The sequence below is a fragment of the Carya illinoinensis genome, chromosome 11 (assembly GCF_018687715.1).
Source record: "Carya illinoinensis cultivar Pawnee chromosome 11, C.illinoinensisPawnee_v1, whole genome shotgun sequence".
NCBI classification, from domain to species: domain Eukaryota; kingdom Viridiplantae; phylum Streptophyta; class Magnoliopsida; order Fagales; family Juglandaceae; genus Carya; species Carya illinoinensis.
The window spans coordinates 9243891-9265210 of record NC_056762.1 but is presented as its reverse complement, the minus strand read 5'-3'; the positions used below and the strand labels follow the sequence as shown (position 1 = coordinate 9265210).

Here is a 21320-nt window from a genome sequence, read left to right as displayed (position 1 = left end):
CAAGTTAATGATAAGGAAAGTGCCGAAACCAAATGTAATATTGAAATATTCTCTGTCCACAATTGATCGGTACCTTTTGCCTTAGTGACCAGACCATAAACGCAAACTAGGGTTTGCATTTTCATCTCGTGAACAATTCACTTAAGTTCCATTTAGGGATCCAACTAACCTCCTATATAAGGTCAATCTTAGGTTTCTAAGTTACTTACCATCCACAGATTATGAAGATCTTTTATTATGATCTTGGTGGTGTTTAATCATGATGAATACCTTATAGTGTTTCAAGAAGTGAGTCGTGAATCGTGATGCCATCTTGGCTTGGGGTTTTAGTTGAACCACTATGATAATTATAAGTTACTTGATTAATTTCATCATGATCTTCATCTTTCATACATGAGATGTTCATCTTTCGTACATGATGACCTGATAAGATTATCATCCGAGATAATTAATGTTCTTCAGAGTGTGATGATGATCATCTAAATTCTCTAATTAAGATGATCGATTCATGAGAACATACTATATATGAAGTCAAGGAGATCGTACTCATACACTTTCCAATACACCAAATCTAAATGGGCTTAAACTACTTGATCTCGGGTCCAAAAAGTCTCGAATCTAAATAGGTTGCGATAGTTCATGTGCGAATCTTCAATGGTTTGAGTTGAAGGAGTGGGATAAGTGGAAAAATGATTAAATGATAATTAGATAAATGAATCATTTGTTTTTATATATAGTGAGGGCAAAGAATTTGTCCTTGTAATTGTGATGTCAGACAAAATTTAGATTAATTTTTGTGACTAATTTCAACAGATAATCAAAATAGAGAAGACAAGAGATTCGTCCAAAACATAAAGAATAATATTGATTAATAGTAAAATTTGAAAGCTCGTAAGCCAGACTTAAATAGCTGCAAAATTCGAAATTATGAATTTTTTTAAAAAATGGAAAAACCTAAATTATTATATTAGAAATAAATACATAAAGAAACAAGAATTTTACAAAAAAATTGGTTAAAATCGAAATCAAAATCATTTTCAAACTTGAAACCAAATATCCACAAATAAGACAAGAATGAGCATAAATATATGATTTGAGGGAAAAATAACTGATACACCATATCAATTTGGGTTTACAACACATTGCATCCAGCTGGCAAAGGCTGGAAATGAAGATGTTGGTTTCATTTTCCTTGTTGACCATCTGCACGTTTGTAAGTTGAAAGGTCTGTGAGAGATCATGAACTATATATGACCATTGCATGCCCATTGACCAACATGATTAAAAGAGAAAAATTAATGTTGTTAAGCTCGGGCCAATTAATCATGACCAGCTTTGAACTTGAGTGCCAAGATTTGAAGTACTTCTTGGCAAATTAATTTACACATAATTGAAACGTCGACCACAAATAAGCAATTTAATTTCTTGTATTGAGCTAATTAATTAGTTTGGGATTAATATACAGTAATTAAAGAGTATATATAGTACTATACGTAAAATCATAAACATTCGTAATCAACATTAACATTGTATTTCTTCCTCAAAAAACAAAAACAAAATGTATTTCACAATATCCAAAATATGATGATTATATGTATATTCGTGACCCAGTGATCTATTTGATCGATCGATCGATTTATATTTTACAGTTAAAAATTACCGCTTTTGTACTACATCAACATCATATATATATTAAATCTCAAGCATCGATCATGTATGTTCATTACGCTAAGTTGCTAACAGCTAGCTAGCTAGCTATAGGTAATTGCCACACACACACACATATATATATATATATATATATACGTGTGTGTGTGTGTATAATCTAGCTAGCTCTCGATCGGTCTACCAAATTAATCGACCTTGTGATCTTTTAATTTGGTGAGGGAAAAGTAAGTTAAGTAACGTAGTTAGTACTCTTTTTAAATATGATGAGGAAGAAAACTAAATGATTATATATGGCCAGCCAGCCTCCATATAAACAACTAATTACTACACACATATATATATAGGACAATGCTAGCTAGGGTGCCTACGAAAAGTCTTCACCAAATACAAATGAATTTTTTTCTTTTTTAAGCATTTTTTAAACATTTTTAACCATTAAATAAAAATATAAATTCACTAATAATTATTTCTTTAATTATTAAGACAAAAATATATATATATATATATATATATATGAATAGGCACATGTGGTGCATGGACATATTTGATAGGCCAGTAGTCTACTATCATTTTCCATATATATATATATAAATATATATCATGACTTTCAATTACCTCCATTAATCTCATGATGATCACTACCATTAACTAATTAATATATAATCCACAGCTAGCTAGCTGGCTTTTAGGTTTTCCTTTCATAATACCACCTCACCTGGCCATAATTAATTCCTTTTCACGTACGTAGCCAATACTGCCTGATTAATTTTTGTACTCAAAATAAGCTCTTTATTTTTCTAAAATAAAAAACATCATGCACACATACCCAAGCAGCCCGGCCTGCAGCATACACGTACGCGGGCTGCAGCATACACGTACATGCCGCTAGTTGCGTGGATCATGATGAATCGAAACTTAAAAAGGTGGTGTTGCTGCTTCCTTAATTTTATTAATTGCTACGTCTGTACGTCTTATATGAATATTATATATACCAGAAGTTTTAACGCAAAGAGAGTAAGTCGAATTAATTAATTTGGCTTTGAATGAGGAGTAAGTACGTGTATTAATTTATATATATATCATGTATATATATAGTAGTACTAAGCGTAAAGTAAAAAAGTAATATTGCATGATTTGCTTGGAAGAATACTTTACTCAAATTATAAGCAGTACTTTATATATCTACCTACATATAATATATATATATACCCAATATTACAGCTAGCTAGCTAGCTATAGCTTGTCTTCATGGTCAGTACATGATCTTAATTATGATTTACGATACATCATCCAATAATAAGAGAATAAATAATTAAAGCTATTATATATTATAATTATATGAATTCAGGTTCGTGGACTTTGATCATCTAAATTAACTTCATTAATTGCATGGAAATTATATATATATATATATCAAGATCGATCTTGATTAATACCATCCATTTAATTATTATTATTAGTTAGGGATCGAGCTAGAGGCATGAATGCATGCAATATGCATGATGGCAGTCCTGTTTGTCCAAAGAGTACTTAATGTATAAGGATGATCAAAATCATGATATTTCGTGGAAATTTTTCTTTGACATTTGAACGGTTTAATAATCCGTTCAAACAATTAATACTGTTTGTGACACTCTTTCCATCATCCGGATGCATGATACTTTGAGATCTATGTATATCATGGGTTTTTTCAACCTTTTTGAACAAGATCTGATCATCAACCAAGTAGAGGATCAAATGTCATGATCCGCATGCAAAAGTCGAATGCAGTTTAAAATAACGTCAAATGAGAGAGAGAGAGAGAGAGAGAGAGAGAGAGAGAGAGAGAGAGAGAGAGAGAGAGAGAGAGAGTATTATTTCATAGATTAAACAAATTTTAGGGTACATGCATGAGATGGACTATATATGAGACTATATATATATATATAGATCAAACGTGGTCGTAGTAGTAGTACCATATATATATATATATATATATGTAATATGTTTGGTAAACAAACATGCATGATTGGGCATGCAACGCCGGCTAGCTAATTCCATGAGTGCACATCATCATCAATGTCGACCTAGCTAGCTAGCCCTCCCTCCCTCCCAGCTGCTTAATTTGATCATATAAACTCATATTGCTTGATTCATACTCAATGCCGCGTTTTTTTATTTTATATGATATATATAATTAACAGCTAGCTTGGCCGATCGAACTTAATTAATTACTTAATCACAGATTAATGTTTGATCTTTTAATATATCATATATATATATGATGATCATCATCTACTTCATGCTAATATGATCAATTACTTATAAGACCGACCGTGCATGCAGCCAATTAATCTATAGATTCTGCATGCACGTCCATGCATGCAATTGAGCATAATTTTGAGACACATTATAGCTAGTATAATCAATATTGAAGATAATGAATAGGATTATACCTTGCAATACAGCATGCATGTATGTGAGCCAAGCAATACTAGTACTACTACGTACTGCCCAAATTACAAGATTTCTTTAATTAATGTACGTGGATCGAGATCATGATCAGGACGCCTACTGTAAGTACGTAAGGTTCAAAATCTCCCACGTACAAATTCATTCTCATAGCCATGCAAATTAATGATTTTAGTGTACAGATTTGCACACGTACTGATTCCCGAAGCCTTAATTAATAATCTGCCATTTTCTGCTGGCCGGTAGTTGATTAATTAAGGAAATATCTATATATATTAATTGTTTGAAGTGATCTGGACGTACGTTCTATGTATGTTTACGTGGCCAGGCCAGCCAGCCAGCTAGCTAGCTCATTTAATTCTTTGTGATCTGCAAAAGTAGCCTTGATTATAAATTACTAAATAAAGCATGCCTGCCCGGCCGACGGATTAGATGAATTTGAAAGCCACATGCACCTAAAAAAGGGTACAGTAATTAATTAAGTATCCATCATTGTTATGAATTGGGGTCTGAAATTTATACCAACTTCCAACCATATTCTTATATGATTGACCAACAAATCATTACTGCGATTACTAATTTATTAATTGAAAGTTGTTGGATTTATATATATATATATATAATTATTTATAATATTCTATATTCCATTAATATATTCAGATAGAGAGATATTGATCGCCATGTACGGTCATCATCAATTTCATTTGTCGTGCAAGTTTACCATCCTAGCTATTAACAAATGCATTTTAATTGGCTATTGATCATCAAAGATCATCCTATATATATATATAATTTATTTAGTAAATATATATAAAATGGGTTTTTTTTTTGGGGGTGTTTTTGAATCATATATATATATATATATATAACAAAAAAAAAAAAAAAAAAAAGAACATGATTTTTCTCAAAATCATATTATATATTCATTTTCTCTTTGATTCTTTTTCACCTTTTTTTGTTCTCATGTGTTGTAATCCAGAAGCAACATCGTGTCGGAAGAGAAAGGAAAAGGAGGCATACCATTTGACAGGAAAATGTCGAGATGATAACAGGAAAATATTGTATGTGTTGAATCATGAATGAATATGCAAACTGTTCCATGATTGCTCATGTTCCTTGACTTGAAGAAGTGGCATTCTCCCACCGTTGGAATCCAAAAAGCTGCTAGCTGTGGCCCGTGGGTGGTATTATTATATTTATATTTATTTATATATATATATATATATATTCTCGCTCCGATCCCTTTTGGCATGAAAATACTGTTATATCACTAAGTCCGACGTAACACGTTTTCGTCAAAATTAGTCATTTTAATTATAAAACTCTTTTATTTTATAGTGATACATAAAAATTAAGCTGCGTATTAATCCATGTTTTAAACATTAATTTAAATATATAATAAGATTCTCGAGATCATAATCTTTTTGACTTTCATGGTAAATGAAAAACAAAGAAACCTCCACTACTACTTTATATAGGACATGATATAAAGGGCAACGATCTAATTATGGATTTGGTGTTGGTTTTCTTAATTAAGACTTAATTGTCTCTATTGAGCTTAATTATGACCCATACTTCGACCTAAAATTATCTCTTATTGCAAAAGATCACATATTCAACTCATGATCTATTATGACAGCTCATATCATATCATTCGACCTATTAATTCTTATAGTGATGGTAGAAATTAAGAAATATTAATGTACAACAGGGTAATATTAATGAAAATAAAATCCAATAAAATTGATTTTTTTTTTAGATTCAAGACTTCTATTTTGATATAATGTTAAATTATCGTTTGTTTAAAAAATCTAAACTGATGACAAGAGGTAATTTACTTAGAAAACTACTACATACACAAAGATATTACACGTACAAAATAAATTCATAAATTAATATAGTTTCATGAGATCCGTTAAATTTAATTTATAATAAAAATAATTTTACAATTTATTAAGATACATCAATTTATAAATTTATTTTTATGTAATTCATTTGTCTAAAATATTTTCTAATTTTTACTTAAAGTTGTATTCTTGACATTTGATGCTTAAAAGTGTCCACTTTTATTCCATGCATAGACTTTTGCTACGGAAGAAATAATTTCTCAGTTTCAATATCAATGTTGTTGTCTAGGAGTACCGATCAGGCAGCTAGGGCGACTATGGGGGGCATCGTGAAAGTGGTTCCCTGCCCATGCAGCATGTAGATCAAACTGCCATTAAGATCACAACTCATAAGATTTTGAAATCGTAAATGAAATTCAGCATTAAATGTTCCAAATGTCTCTTTTAGTTCAACCTCGACAAATCCGTAAAAAAAATAAATAAATAAAAACAAAAAGACAAAAAACCATGATTATAATCTGTCACGTGTGTCTTCAAGTCAGCAAACCATCTCTATTTCCAAAATTATTATTTATTTTGTTCTTTGCCTTAGATTGAGTGAAAAATTCCTCTATAAAATCCACCCATCACTCCCCACACATTTCCTACACCTCCAAAAACATCTCCAACCAAAGCTCGATCGATCTTTAACCCTCCCCCAACTACTCAAAATATATTCCAACAACCTTCTCGACCGGACCGCCATGGTTTCTGAGAGGAACCAATCCAAAAATGTGTGCGTGATCGGAGCCGGACCGTCGGGGCTGGTCGCAGCCAGGGAGCTCAGAAAAGAAGGGCATGTTGTGGTGGTTTTGGAACAGAACCATGATGTTGGAGGGCAATGGCTGTATGAACCAAACGTGGAGGGCGAGGATCCTCTAGGAAGGAACACTTTTCTAAAGGTGCACAGCAGTATCTATGGATCTTTGAGGCTCGTATCTCCAAGGGAAATCATGGGGTTTACTGATTTTCCATTTTTGGTCAAGAAAGGTAGGGACATGAGAAGGTTCCCTGGCCATGGAGAACTTTTTCTGTACCTAAAAGATTTCTGTGACTGGTTTGGGTTAAGGGATATGATAAGGTTTAACACAAGGGTGGAGTATGTGGGGATGTTGGATTATTCTGGTGTTATTGGCAAAGATCTGAAATGGGTTGTTAAAAGTAAAGAGATCAAGAAGACAGAGAAGGTGGTGGAAGAGGTTTTTGATGCAGTGGTTGTGGCCACTGGCCATTACTCTAAGCCTAGGTTGCCTACCATAAAAGGTGTGCGTTTGCACGATGTGAGAAATGTTTTCTCGTTCTGTCTCTTCTGCACAAAAGCACATTTACACATGCACAAACCAAAGGATCAAAATGGTCAAAGCTGGGTCAGTTTTCACGGAAAGAAAATCTACTCATGATTTGTTTCACGCTCATCATGTCAATAAACAGTAAAAGAAATTCCCGAGACAATATTACAGGTTCTTGTTATGTTCTTTTGTTTCTTTGTCTTTTTACGTGCTTTTATCGACATTAACAGGAATGGATGCGTGGAAAAGGAAGCAGATGCATAGTCACATCTACAGGACTCCCGAGCCATATCGCAATGAGGTAATGCCTTTTTTTTTTTTTTTTTTTTTTCTTATCGTAGATCATTGCTCGATCGTTTAAAAGGCTTAAGAGTAGGAGATTTTAATTCATGTAGCTCACTTAAATGACCACAAAAAGCATATTATTTTTTTCAGGTTGTGGTGGTGGTTGGAAATTCCTTAAGTGGACAAGATATATCAATGGAGCTTTTAGAAGTGGCAAAGGAAGTCCACCTCAGCTCCAGATCTCTTAAAATTTCAGAAGGTTTATCAAAAGTCATCTCCAAAAATGGCAATTTGCATCTTCATCCACAGGTATCCGTGCTTGCCTTCCAAAGTTTTCGTTTGGCCTTGCTTAACTTGATCATCTTCCTCGATCAAGTTTTTTGTTTTACATGTTAACAAACAACATCTAAAATTGTATTTTTCGTATGCAGATAGACACACTTCATGAAGATGGAAGGGTTCTATTTGTAGACGGCTCTTGGGTTATTGCCCATTCTATTTTATACTGCACAGGGTAAGACACCCACCATTAATTAATGGTGATCATGAGTTATATTTGTACAATGACCAACCTACTTCAAAGTTTTTATGTAGCCTTTTCTACTCAACCTTCATGTTAATGGTCATGATGAGTTATATTGTGCCATGACCAAACTGCTGAAAATTTTGTGTGGTCCCTTATCATATATAATATGACCATATTCAAGATATTATCATGGAAAAGGAAAGAAAAAAGCTTAATTGTTGCACTGTTTCTGTAATAATAAAAGCTCCGAATGGGCTGTGTGTGTAGGTATTCATACACGTTCCCATTTCTTGACACCAAAGGGATAGTTGATGTAGATGATGACAGAGTGGGTCCTTTGTATGAGCACACCTTCCCTCCTTCTCTTGCTCCCTCCCTCTCTTTTATAGGTGTTCCTAGAAAGGTAAAGATCTGATACTTTTATGGGATAAAACATAATATTTATATTTTATAATCGATCATATGTTTCAAAAGCCTTCAAAAGAGTTATATATTTTGGCTTTTGTGTGATGTGTGGTGATAGTGCAGCTTATAGGATTCCCTTTCTTTGAATCACAAGCAAAATGGATATCTCAGCTGCTATCTGGGAAAAGAACATTGCCATCAAGGGATGAAATGATGCAGTCCATTAAGGAGTTCTATCGCTCAAGGGATGCAGCTTGCATTCCAAAACATAATACTCACGATATTGCAGAGTTTGAGGTAAAAAGTCTTCACCCTTGTCTTATAAGGTCATGATGTAGACTTCACTCAAGATAGAATCGTTTAAGATTTCATAAGATTTTTAAATTGTAATGGTTCTTTATCTTTAGCTTGCATTCCAAGTAGCAATGTGATTCCTTTTTGCTGTCTCTTGCAGTATTGCGATAAATATGGAGATAATGTTGGATTCCCACACCTAGAAGAATGGAGAAAGCAGCTCTGCATTTCGGCTTTAATAAATGCCGATGTCAACTTAGAGACATATCGTGATTCGTGGGATGATCATGAGCTTCTTCAAGAGGCTCTCCAAAGTCCTCATTTCACTCAACAGCTTCCTGCTGAATCTTTTACTCTCTGAGAGCCTATTGGTTTTGCTTGGACCACCACACAACTGATCACATCATACTAAAGTATTTGTCGTAAATGGGATTTTATTTTTGTTTATTTTATAATTTTTTCTATGTCTGTTGAGATGGGAGAGGAGGAAGGGGGAATTAGGACGAATTACAGAAGTTGCAAAAGAAAAGGAGAGTGTGAAATTACTTCCTTTTTTCTGGTTCATTTTAATCATTTTTTGGTCAAGTATAATTTAAATGATCAATGCATTCAATCAAACGATTTTATATGATTTCAATTGTTAAAAAAAAAAAAAAAAGTATGCTTGATGAGATGATTGAAAGAGTTTGTAAAAAAGTTATTGGTTCAACTTACCAAAATCCGTTGGCAATTTTTCATTTATACACTGATACATATGATTACATCGTACAAAGAATGAATATTGACAAGAAATGAAAGAATACAATTAAAAGGAAAAGAAATAAAGAAGGGAAGAAGTCCAACTATGTGCAAATTAGAAGGCACCGAATCAGTGCACTGAAGTCAAGAGAAATCGCAATAGTTAAGGCAACCTGCAATCACGTTGCTTCCTCCAAGATATTGTTTTGACTTGTTTCACTAACATCCCCACTCAAACAAATGGGGGTAAGGCCAACCAAGAGCTTGGATTTGAGAAATAGAAACTGAGAAGAAGTGAGGCCCTTAGTGAAGATATCGGGTATCTGATCATACGTGAAGAGAAATTTAATCACCACATCCTTGTTAATAACTTTCTCTCAAATAAAATGAACATCCACTTTAACATGCTTTGTACGAGCATGGAAAACGAGATTGGAAGCAAGAGCAATAGCACCAAGATTATCACACCAAATGTGAGGAACCATAGTAAGATAGATATGAAGATCTTTAAGGACCATTCGAATCCAATAGAGCTCGGCCATGGTCATTGCTAAAGCTCGATATTCAGTTTCAGTGTTAGAGCGAGCCACCACAGGTTGTTTCTTAGCATACCAAGATATTAAGCAAGGACCAAAGAAGATACCAAAACCAGTGGTGGAGCGGCAATCATCAGGATCACCTGCCTAATTAGAGTCACTAAAAGTATTTAATTGGATAGTGCCTTTGGAGAACGTGAGACCATGATCAACCGTACCTTTGAGATAGTGAAGAACACATTTAGCTATCGTCCAGTGAGTAGTGGTGGGAGAGTGAAGATTATGGCAAAGTTGATTAATGGAGTAAGCAATCTCTGGACGTGTAAGGGTGCAATATTGAAGTACACCAACAATCTGTCGATACTCAGTGGCATGGAAAGGCCAGATCTGTTACCTACAGCCACCGAATCTTTACTAGTATATGTTTTGTGACGCCCCCAAATCCCCACGCACGAATACGGGAAAATCGAGATGTCCGGATGATGACATCACGGGTCATCATCCTATCGACGTATGCCAAGTGTGTGTATAAGCGACGAATGTGCACGAGAAATACGCAGCGAAAAGCAAGTCAATAACTAAGTACCAGAATTTTTCTTGTTTAATACAAAACTGTTCAACACATACTTAAATAAATATTACAAAACACAAATATAAATTTAAACCAAATACAAAGCATAACATCAGCATCCCGGCAGAGCCGCATCCTCGGGCTCAGCCTCCTCCTCCTCATCCTCGATCTCTATACCAAAATTTACAGTACCAAAAATGGTGCCGCAGGTAAGTAAACTCCAAACACTACTAGATAAAAACATATAAAACTCAAACAATATGCATGAAAGGATGCCAATGCACAAAACCCATAAAATTATATTTTTCCACGCACGCCAAAAACCCATTTGGCCTACAAAAACATATCCTTAAAACCAAGCCTCGCCATTATCCCAGATAATGGCCCAAACCACCATTTTCCCAGAAAATGGATCAAAAGCCTCGAAAACCAAACATCGCCATTTTCCCAGAAAATGGCCCACATCCGAAAACCATAAAAACAATCCGGTTATGCATGTACCATGATCTCCCCTAGGGATCACCCGCACACCCTGACTCTATGCCACACTGTAGGTAACGACTACGCATGTGACACCTAAACGAGTGATGCCCAGACTCGCGCCCCGCGTGTACCTGGCCAGGCCATCCTCTAGTCCCCGCCACTCTAGGGACCGCGGAGTCATCACGACAGCGTTACCGTATTGTGCGATCCGGTCGTCGCCCTGCGTCAACTCAGGGGATGTCACTCAGTATTATCCACTCCCGAGTGACCAGAGGAGCTCCACCGAGATAATAACCCATCCCGGCTTGGGCTCGTGAGACATACGCACCCAAAACCATTTACGCCAATAAAACGGGATTTTCGCGATTAAAACAAAATGCACATAAACACAATATGCAACTCACGCCTCATGGCCCAAATAAACAAGAAAACACAAACAAGCAAAACCAAGCACTCCGTCCTCGATCCATCCGAACCCCGAACTCCTCGGACTCAGTCCGGAATCAGCCAACCAACAATAATTAATTATTGAAAGAGCAAAATATATTTAAATCTAAAAGTAGGGTTTGGAAAATACTTACAGCGCTATATGGTATTTTTAGAAAACACGCGGCGTTAGAAACGGAGGAAGGAAAGCAAGGTAACAGTGAAATTTCACTGTGGCCGTGGGTTGTAAAATACCCACTTTTGAACGAGGAAAAACCAAGGCTTGGAATTGATAGGGAATGGTCTAAGGATATTTATGAAGCTAGTGGAAGTGAAGTTTGGCTGTGGGTGGTGGTGGAAATGGCGGTCGAAGGCCAAAAAGGGGTTGAACGGAGTTGAGCTCGTGGGAGCTGCTCCGGCAACGGATCGAGGTCGAAAATGGGTGGTTTAGGTCGGCAAGAGGTAGGGGAAGAAGCTGTGAAGAGATGGTGGCCGGAGGTTGTGTGACGGCGCCGAAAATGGTGAAAAATCGTATGGCTTGGAGGAGCTCGTGGCGGCTAACGGTGGCTCGGATGGAGGTGAAACTTGGTGGGGATGTTCACCGGTGAGAGGGGAAGAAAACTGGGTGGGTGGTGTAGGCCACGCCACCGGCGAGCGGCGGTTCTAGGCTGCGAAAGCAACCGGCGACAGGGGCAAAAACAGAGCAGGTGCAGTGACTTCCGGCGGCTTGCGGTGGCTAACGGCTGGTCCGATGGCTCTAAAAATTGGTTGGGATGATCTTTGGTGGAAGGGAAAAAGAAAGGTGGTGGTGGTGCACTAAACGGTGGTCGGACGGCGGAGAATTGGGCAGTCAAAGGGGCGGCAACGGGAAGGAGAAAAAGAAACTGTTCGGCGTACGCGGGAGAGAAAGGAGAAGAAAGAAGAAGAAAAGAAAGAAAAAGAAAGAAAAAGAAGGAAAAAGGAAAAAGAAAAAGGAAAGAGAGAAAAGAAAAAGAAAAGATGAGGGAAAAGAAATGAGGTCCAGTCCTCACTCCGGAAACCAAAACTGATAAGCCGAAAATGATTTTAAAAACTGTAAAACAACTAAATAAATTAAACACCGCATCAAATAAATAAAAACTAATTAAAATACATTAATTTAAAATAAATGAACCAATATATTAATCAAAATAAAAACAACACTTCAGTGAAAATACACGTAAAAGCGGGTCATCACATGTTTCTTACAAAGACAAATTAGCAATGTCATTAGTAATGTGCTGATTTGCGCCTGAGTCAGCATACCACAAGGTCTCGTCTTCATGGACAATGTTGTTTTGAGCAACCATGGCAGAAAGTTGCGCTAGCAGATGTCGTCCTTAATAACTATAGTCCATACGATGATAACAATCCAAGGCCTGGTGGCTTGTCTTTCCAAAAGTTTGACATGGAGTACGATTAGAGGAGTTGCCATTGGACATAGAGTTTGAAGAGGATTCATTAGGATTGACAGGTTATTGTTGTGGCTTAGAATAAGGTGGCTTGTGCTGGCCTGGCCGTGGTCCATTTCTAGGAGGGGAGTTGAAGAAAAATTTAACTTATAGCGAAATGGACTTCCTTGGTTGTGATTCTTTCTAGAGCATTGCAAAAACTGGTTGCTTCGTGGCCTTTATTTGGCTTTCAATCATGAGTTTATAAGACAATAATTCTGATTGAAAATCATCAAAACTCATGGGACTGTAACGTAAGGCGAAAGAGACGGAAGTGACAAAATGATTGAAAACAGGATTTAATCCACTCAAGACATAAGAAAGAAGATCATCCTCACCCACTGGCTTGCCGACAACAGCAAGTTGATCGATAGTAGACTTAGCTGAGGCCAAATAGTCGGTGCAAGTGGCACTCCCTTGTTGAAGAGTTTGTAGTTGACGTTTGAGACGGTTGACATGTGCTGGCGAGTGCGATGCATATCTTTTGGCCAGGGAATCTCATACTTGTTTGGCTGAAGTTATGCAAAAACAGAATGGAGGACCTTATCGGTCAGTGTGGCATTTAGCCAGCCTAAAACAACTGGTTTTTCTTATTCGAAAGAGTATACTCAGAATTGTTAGCCTTGGTCGGCTTTCCTTCAGAGTCACAAGCAAATTGCTCAGGACATGGCTCAGAACCATCCACAAATCCAAGCAAGACATTGCTGTGCAAAACATGTAGCAATTGGGAGATCCAATTGAGGTAATTTGTACCGTCCATCTTAATCGAAACTAACTGAGAAAAGTTTGGTTGAGAGATGGCCAAAGGAGCAGTAGAGTTAGCAGAAGCCATTGATGAAGAATAAAGAAAAAAAAAAAAAGGAATGTTGGAGGCATGAGCTGTAGGTGCTCTGGTACCATGAAAGAGTTTGTAAAAATGGCATTGGTTCAACTTACCAAATCCTGTTGGTAATCTTTCATTTATATACTGATACATTTGATTACATCGTATGTACAAAGAATGAATATTGACAAGAAAGGAAAGAATACAATTAAAAGGGAAAGAAATAAAGAAGGGAAGAAGTCCAACTATGTGCAAATTAGATGGCACCGAATCAGTGCACCAAAGTCAAGAGAAATCGTAATAGTTAAGGCAACCTACAATCACGTTGCTTCCTCCAAGATATTGTTTTGACTTGTTTCACTAACAATGATGAAGCTAATTATATCTATATTCATCAAAGTCATGTTTAGATTGTTGGTAAAGAATGAGGAGGATTGAAAAAAGTTGGCAGGTGGTAAACAATATTCTTTCAGGATGGTTGCCTTCAACCGTCCAAGGAGTTGCGAGCCAAGCCAAGAAAGAGGTATCTTGAACCCTTGCCTTCACTCTATTGTATAATAGATCGTAGACAAATGCATACAAAATTCTACCATCTCAGAAAAATGATTTCTACTCTCTATTGCATAATAGATCGTAGAGACCTTTTTGATATGATCATATGCTGTGTAAAGCTTAATTTTACACCTTCCAAAACCTAAAACTATTTTTATCCTCCACCCCAAGCCACCAGTATGACCGGCCCCCCGAATGAACAAGTCTTAAAATAAAAAGTTCTGGCCAATATCTTTCAGTGATGATCGGTGCTGCTAGGTAGTCAAAAACTCAGTACTCCAGCGTGATTTTGGCAACCTTGGCATGGACTGGGTTGGTTCTGACAACAATGGCGGGGTGGACAACCAATGTTGAAAATCTCTTTACATCCCATGATTCACGGGCCAACCCAATATCCCACAAATAAAAAATCTAACAAAGAAGGACTACCAGTAAAAGGAAATCCAATCTTTACATTGACCACAGAATAACACAATATCTACATGAAAGTAATATTTGACACCAAATTGTACATCATTTAATGCATATATTATATCCTCCTTGCCCAAATTGTTCTCAGTTCACGTGCATATAAACTAGATGACAAGCATGTTAAACTTGGCAACAAGATAATAATATTTTCATCGCCTCTTCTATTCTCATTATGGTATCGAAGAACCTATGACCAACATCTCCATGGATTTCTCAAAAACCTATAGCAATCCCTTAACCATCTAAAAAACCTAATACATTCTTGTCAAGCTTGGTTGGGATAACTTTCTTCTATGGAAGGCTGTAGGGATTCCCTACTTATGTGGTCAAGACATTTTTGGAGGGTTTGGAGAGAATGAGGGATCACGTGTTGCTGAACTCGGCTCCAGAATGACCTGAGGGCATTGGAAATGAGAGATCTCCCTCCTGACTTGACGTCATTGAAGCGAGGTGCTTTTATAGGGAAAGAGCTGATCCCAAGCATGTTCTCAAACAACCCCTCCAATGTAAACTCGCTAGCTAAATATCTCCCCCCTCATGCTAATGCATTTTTTGCTTTTCTTTACTTGTACTCTATGATAATATTAATGAAATTTTTCATGCGTATTCCTCACCTCTTCTCGAGTTCATTTTCTTCTTTGCTTTGTGACTTTTTTTGTCCATGTGCTTTGGGGGAGTGTATCGGGTGAGGGGTGACATCGTTTATAGTATGAACAATCCATAAGCAGGATTAACCCTTCAAGTTAGTCTTACAATCCTGATCTAGTGGAGCTCTTAGGGAGTTAAGCCATGTTGTTGAGAGATTGGGCCCAAATCCCACAAGGAGAGACTTGGATGCCTTGGGCTAAACCCTTTTCTTTGGCCTCCTCGAGGAGGGATGAGTCCTCACATGGCCGAGGAGTTTAACGCATCACTGGAAAAAATAAACAAGTTAAGACAACTCATCTTTAGTGCCATATTTTCAAACCTAGACTGCTTTGTTAGAGATGTGAGGCATTAATTGTTTGGCGTTTCATTGTTGAAGATGGCGTTCCATTGTTGGAGATGACGTTCTATTGTGGGAGTTGGCATTCTCAGAGTAGTGTTAGGTAGTTGAAGGACTAAACTCACACTACGCTGGGGGAGGGGTAGGGATGCCTTAGGCTAAGCCCACCCATTTGGTCCTTTCGGGGAGGTAATTTGTAGGACGGCTGCGGAACAGGTCCACACTTCACTAAGATGGGGGCAGGGTGAGTGATCGAGCAGCCAAGAGGTTAGACTTGCTCTCCCACATGAGGAAGGTTGGGTTGTTTGCCCACCTATTTGCCCGCTGCCGCCTATTGACATCACATGGAAGGTAAGTGTTGAGTCAAGCTGGTGCTCATCCTTTTTTTTTTTTTTTTTATTATCATGGTGGAGGTTGAGATATGTTGTTGGGTAGCCAAGGGGCTGGACCCACTCTTCTTCACGGGATGGAAAAGATGGCCTTAAGGCTCATCTCGTCCTTTAGAGCCCCACGGGGACGTAAGTTACATAATAGTTTGGGACTGGATCTGCTATTGCCCATTGACGCTCACGAGGAAGGTAAGTTATCAGGTAGCCAAGGGCTGGCCCACACTCCACAGCGTGAGGGATAAAGCAACCATAGGTGTTACACTTATCCCTTTCCACGGGGGTTGGACTTGCCTATTGATCCTCACAGGGAGGAAAGTTGTTCGGGTAGTTTGGGATTGAACCTGCTCCCGCTTGTTAACATCACAAGAAAGGTAAATATTGGGTCAGGCTAGCGTTGATCTCACTCTTCGTCATGGTAGATGTCGGGGTAAGTTCTCGGATAGCTGAGAGGCTGGACTCGCTCTCATCTGTGAAGGAGGTCAGGCTGTCGCAAGAGTTGGACTCACCTATCGCCCTTCGCAGGGAGATAAGTTACCGGGCAGTTTGAGACTGGACTCGCTCCTGCCTATTGACACTCACGAGGGAGGTAGGTATCGGGCAGCCGAGGGTTGGCTTGCAATCCACTGCGAAAGGGATAAAGCAACCTTTGGCTTAACTCATCCCTCTGGTGCCTCGCAGGGAGGTAAGTAGTTGTTGGAGATTTCACTGATGGAGATTTACATTTATAAAGATTACGTTAATGGAGATAATGTTGGTGGAGATTACGTTGATGGCGATAACGTTGGTGGAGATTACGTTGATGGTGATAACATTTGTGGAGGTTACCTTAATGGTGATGGGGAGTTTACATGTCTTATTACTAAAAAGTCCTACTTTCATTAATAGGATTTATGTCGTTGATATGGAAATGTAAATTAAAAATCATAAAACTTTTAGCAATAAAACTTTCGTAGGGGCTTGGCATTCTAGGGGTATGGCAGCTCGTTCCCTTGGAAGTCTTGAAGCCAATAGGAGCCTGGGCGGTTGTTGGCGATGACCACCTAGGGGCCTTCCCATCAAGGGCCTAGATTCCCTCCGTCGGTAATGATATGCGCCCCTACTCCCCTTGCAGCTTAGCAGGATGAGTTGTTGATGAAGAATTGCCAAGGCTTCATGGGAGGTGCATGTTTAACCCCTTCCAGGAAGCTCAGGCTCGAAGGGATCACCCCCAGTGGCTCATTCGGCTTCGCCTTCTTAAGCGGCCAGAGGACAGAGGTCATGCACCCCACTACCCTTGGGCTTCAGTTCCTACATGTAACACTCTCATGCTAAGACCTATTCTCCTCGAATTTCTCCCACTCCCTGAGAGGTTAGAAAATTCATCTTTATGTGGTAGGTTGACGTCATTGCCCTTAAATAGTTGAGAGTGGGTTTTCTGATTATGATGTTGTATGATGAATGAGCCTTTGCCACCAAGAAGTCGACCATGGCAGAAGCTGTATAGGGGGCATTGTCCTCCAAGACAAACAGTATGATGGTCCCAACTGGTTGGACCATGCCCCCAAAAAAGCCCTTCAGCGGCATGGGGCCTGGTTGGAGTCAGGCGACATCTATCCCCATTTGGGTGAAGGCTTCCTAAAACAAAATGTCTGCCGAGCTGCTGTTGCCGATAAGGATCCTCTTAATGGTGAAGTTGGTGATTGGCATATTCACCACCAGGTTGTCATGTGTGGATAGAGGAGTCCCTCCTCATCGTCTTCGCTAAAGGAATTAATGGGGGTCAGTTCGGGGTGGGGCAAAACTCAGTCGAATACACTTCTTGATACTTCACTTGCCTGGCGTGGGCCTTCTGACTAGATGAGGTTGTACCCCCCCAGAAAATCCACCTACAATGATTCTGTGTCCCCCAACGGTAGCCCTTACTAATGTGGCGCTCAAGGGCAGTCGTGCTGAGGTCCTCGCACATCTCCCCTTTGTCTCGAGCTCCTTTCCCTCCTTGGCCTGTTGGTCTTATCAACACTTCTTTCCTATCGTCTCCTTCTCCACTCCTGCTTTGGCCTTTGAGCGGGTGGGTACCGTTGCATCAGTAGATCAGTCTGTTCTCTCTCATCTTTAAAGGAAAGACAATCTTCCATGTTATGAATGACAAACTTATGTTAGGTGCAATAGCAGCAACTGGTAATCTGGTAGTTGTTTTCTTGGGTGGGTTGATGGTCGTCTTTTTGGATGGTAAGCGTCGGCCGGTCAAATTGAAACCCCAGGTCTCTCGTAAGGGCTTATTCTCCCCTGTTGTCACGTGGTCCTTTCTCTAGCTTTTAGTTGATGCCTTCCTTTTCTTTTTCGCCTACTCCATTTCTTCCCTTCTTGGCTTGGTTAAGGCCCAAAGTGTGTCCTCGGTGTTAATAAAGTTGTCGGCTTGGTCTATGAATTTCGTAGCGTGGTGGGAGTTCTCCTTTCCAATTTTGCCATGAACTGGGATCGGAGTCACACTTCTCCTAGAAGCACTGCCAAAGTTATCTTCTCGTCTTGGTCACTGTAGTCATGCGTTCATTGTTGAACCTGGTCAGGTATGTCTTCAGACTTTCATCTCCCTCTGCTTAATGGTTAGGAGATACGCCGTGAGGCGTCTTCTTTTCTTACTCGCCATAAATTGTGTGAGGAATAGGTGAACTAGTTCCCCAAAGCTGTCTATGGACCCAGGTGCCAGGGATCCAAACCATACTTTTGTTGGCCCCTTCAAGGTTAGTGAGAAAGCTCCACAAGCCACCTCTCCTGAGAAGTCGTGCAAGGTCATGTATGCTCTGACTGTTTCTAGGTGTTCAAGGGGGTTTCTGGTCCCATCGTACATCTCCACGAGGCGAACTTGGAACTTTGGTGGTCAAGGAACAACCACCAACTCCTTGCTATAGGGTAGGCCCATGCTAGTGAGCGGTTGGTCTAGTAAAGACGATGTACCAATGTTTCTCATTTATTCATATTTTCCTTTGAGGTTACGCAGCTCGTCCTGCATGCTCTTTCTTTCTTCCTTCGCGTTGCCTCCCCTTCTAGCATTTCGGGACCCCACGCGCTCGTTGTTGCTTGGTTTTGCATCATTCTCTAGTTCGTTAGTGGCTCATTTGAGAGTCTCATTCTCTTTTTGGAAGGTCTCCACCTTGGTAGTTAGCTTCCCTACCAGCTACTCCATTAATGCGAGCCTTACTTTCATGTTTGTTGATATTTCTTCTTCTTGTCCTCGAGTTGTCTGAGAACGGATTGTCACAAATATACAAAGGACACTTGAAGTATATAAGGATCCCACAAACGGTGCCATTAACGTCATGTTTCATATACCTTTGGGCCTGATTCTAGCAACTCAGGTCTTTGGTATGTCACCTGTACACATAGAGAAATACAAAGAGTCAGGGGCCTTGGTGGAGGCCTGGAAGTCTCCGATACTTAAGTTAGTATATCCTAAGTAGTTTGCATCAAAGTGTAGAGGAATAAGAGAAAGAGCTCTTCATACCTGAGGATTTGCTTTTATACTAGGTTTTAGGGGGAACCATCTATACCTTGTGTTAGGAGTATATGTCCCATCAACTTTTCATTTATTTAGAATTATTTAATGCGTCATGGCTTCTGGGGTGGCACAATTAATACCGTGTGTAGTCATGGGATCGAAGTCATTAATGCAACATGGCTTCTTGTCCCTTTTATCTTATAGGTGCACATCGTTAGGTTCCTCCTTACTTGCTGTCAATAAATCATGGGTTCCCCGCATTTTCCACCCACGTGCCTACATAGGTTCTTTGAGGCTAAGTGTCATAGGGGAGTGCTGGAGCAACGTGTCTCCTCCTACCTTGCTTTTTGGGATTTCCTGCTCGATTGTCTCTAGGGGTCGACCTCAGTTTTGGGCCGGGGGCCACTAATTGGCCAATGGGCCATCCAATTGGGTTGGGCTCCTTGTACTGCCCAGCTTTAGGCATGTGTGCATGCTGTAATATCCCACTAATCCTACCTACAGGATGATCATCCTCATCACCTTTCTTAATAGTGTACACACACATATATATATAGTTGAGAGAACAAAAATTTAGAGCATCTGGCCTAGATCACCAAGCACTACTTGATCTTTTGAGTACAAATTGTACAATCATTCTCACCTTCCACAAAAGAAAAAAGAAATTATTTTACTTATTTTTCACATCGTGAAATCCATGCATTTAGGACCTTTTTTGTTTTGATCTGGTGAATATAATTTCTATTCGGGCACGCAAGTGTTTGGGACCCATATATATATACACACATATACATACTAGGATAGGATTGCCTAGTTGGGTGAAATGATTATTTTAAAAAGATAATATATATTTCATAAAAAAATTGATTTTAATTTACAATTTAAGGCATAGAGGAAAAAAATGTGAATTTTAGCAAATATTTGAAAATAATGATAGTTAAGTAGAGTACAATAATTACATGCTTGTATAGATTACAAGATAAAAACATTAGTTCAAAATATAACATAGTACAATATATATTTATAATATCGATAGTTTTAGCAAAGTTGCATGTGATAAGTTTAATACAAGTCTAACAAAAACATTAGTTCAAAATATTAGTCACTTGATTTTTATATTATAATCCATTATTTTGTGTCATCCTGTACAAGATCAATAGAGACGAAATTTAAATTCTTGTGCTATTATTGGTTGAGTCGGTCAGGGTAAAAGTTGAATCATCAACTCTTTCTTTAGAGGAGAGGATGGTACCTCAATTTTATTGATAGTCCTCACTTATGGCAGAGGAATACCGTGGTAATAAACAGAACACTTGATATTTACACATATTCAATAAAAAACATTCCAAACATCAAAAAACAACTTAAACAATAACCGAATCATAATCTAAACATAAAAGACAATAACCAAAATAAACAACCCTATACAAAAATCTGAACAATAAAATAAAGACAAAAACTATCTTATACGTAACGAAAGCATCCCTGAATAGTTTATATGAATTAAACCTCTCAGCACTTAGGGAGTCTCTGCCAAGCGAATACATATCAAATTTGATCCTGAAGCCCTTATCTTCGCCAACCAATCTACCACTTTA

The 21320-nt window shown here is 38.4% G+C and overlaps 1 protein-coding gene across 1 annotated transcript; it reads left to right on the top strand.

Annotated features, from left to right (window-relative positions):
- Positions 1-6580: 6580 nt before the first annotated feature.
- LOC122280664 (flavin-containing monooxygenase FMO GS-OX-like 9) lies at positions 6581-9435 on the top strand. The gene is made up of 7 exons (XM_043091641.1): positions 6581-7268; positions 7525-7595; positions 7730-7888; positions 8011-8093; positions 8373-8508; positions 8634-8807; positions 8965-9435. The coding sequence occupies exons 1-7, from the start codon at positions 6710-6712 to the stop codon at positions 9163-9165; spliced, it is 1383 nt and encodes a 460-aa protein (XP_042947575.1). The 5' UTR covers positions 6581-6709; the 3' UTR covers positions 9166-9435.
- Positions 9436-21320: the final 11885 nt, after the last annotated feature.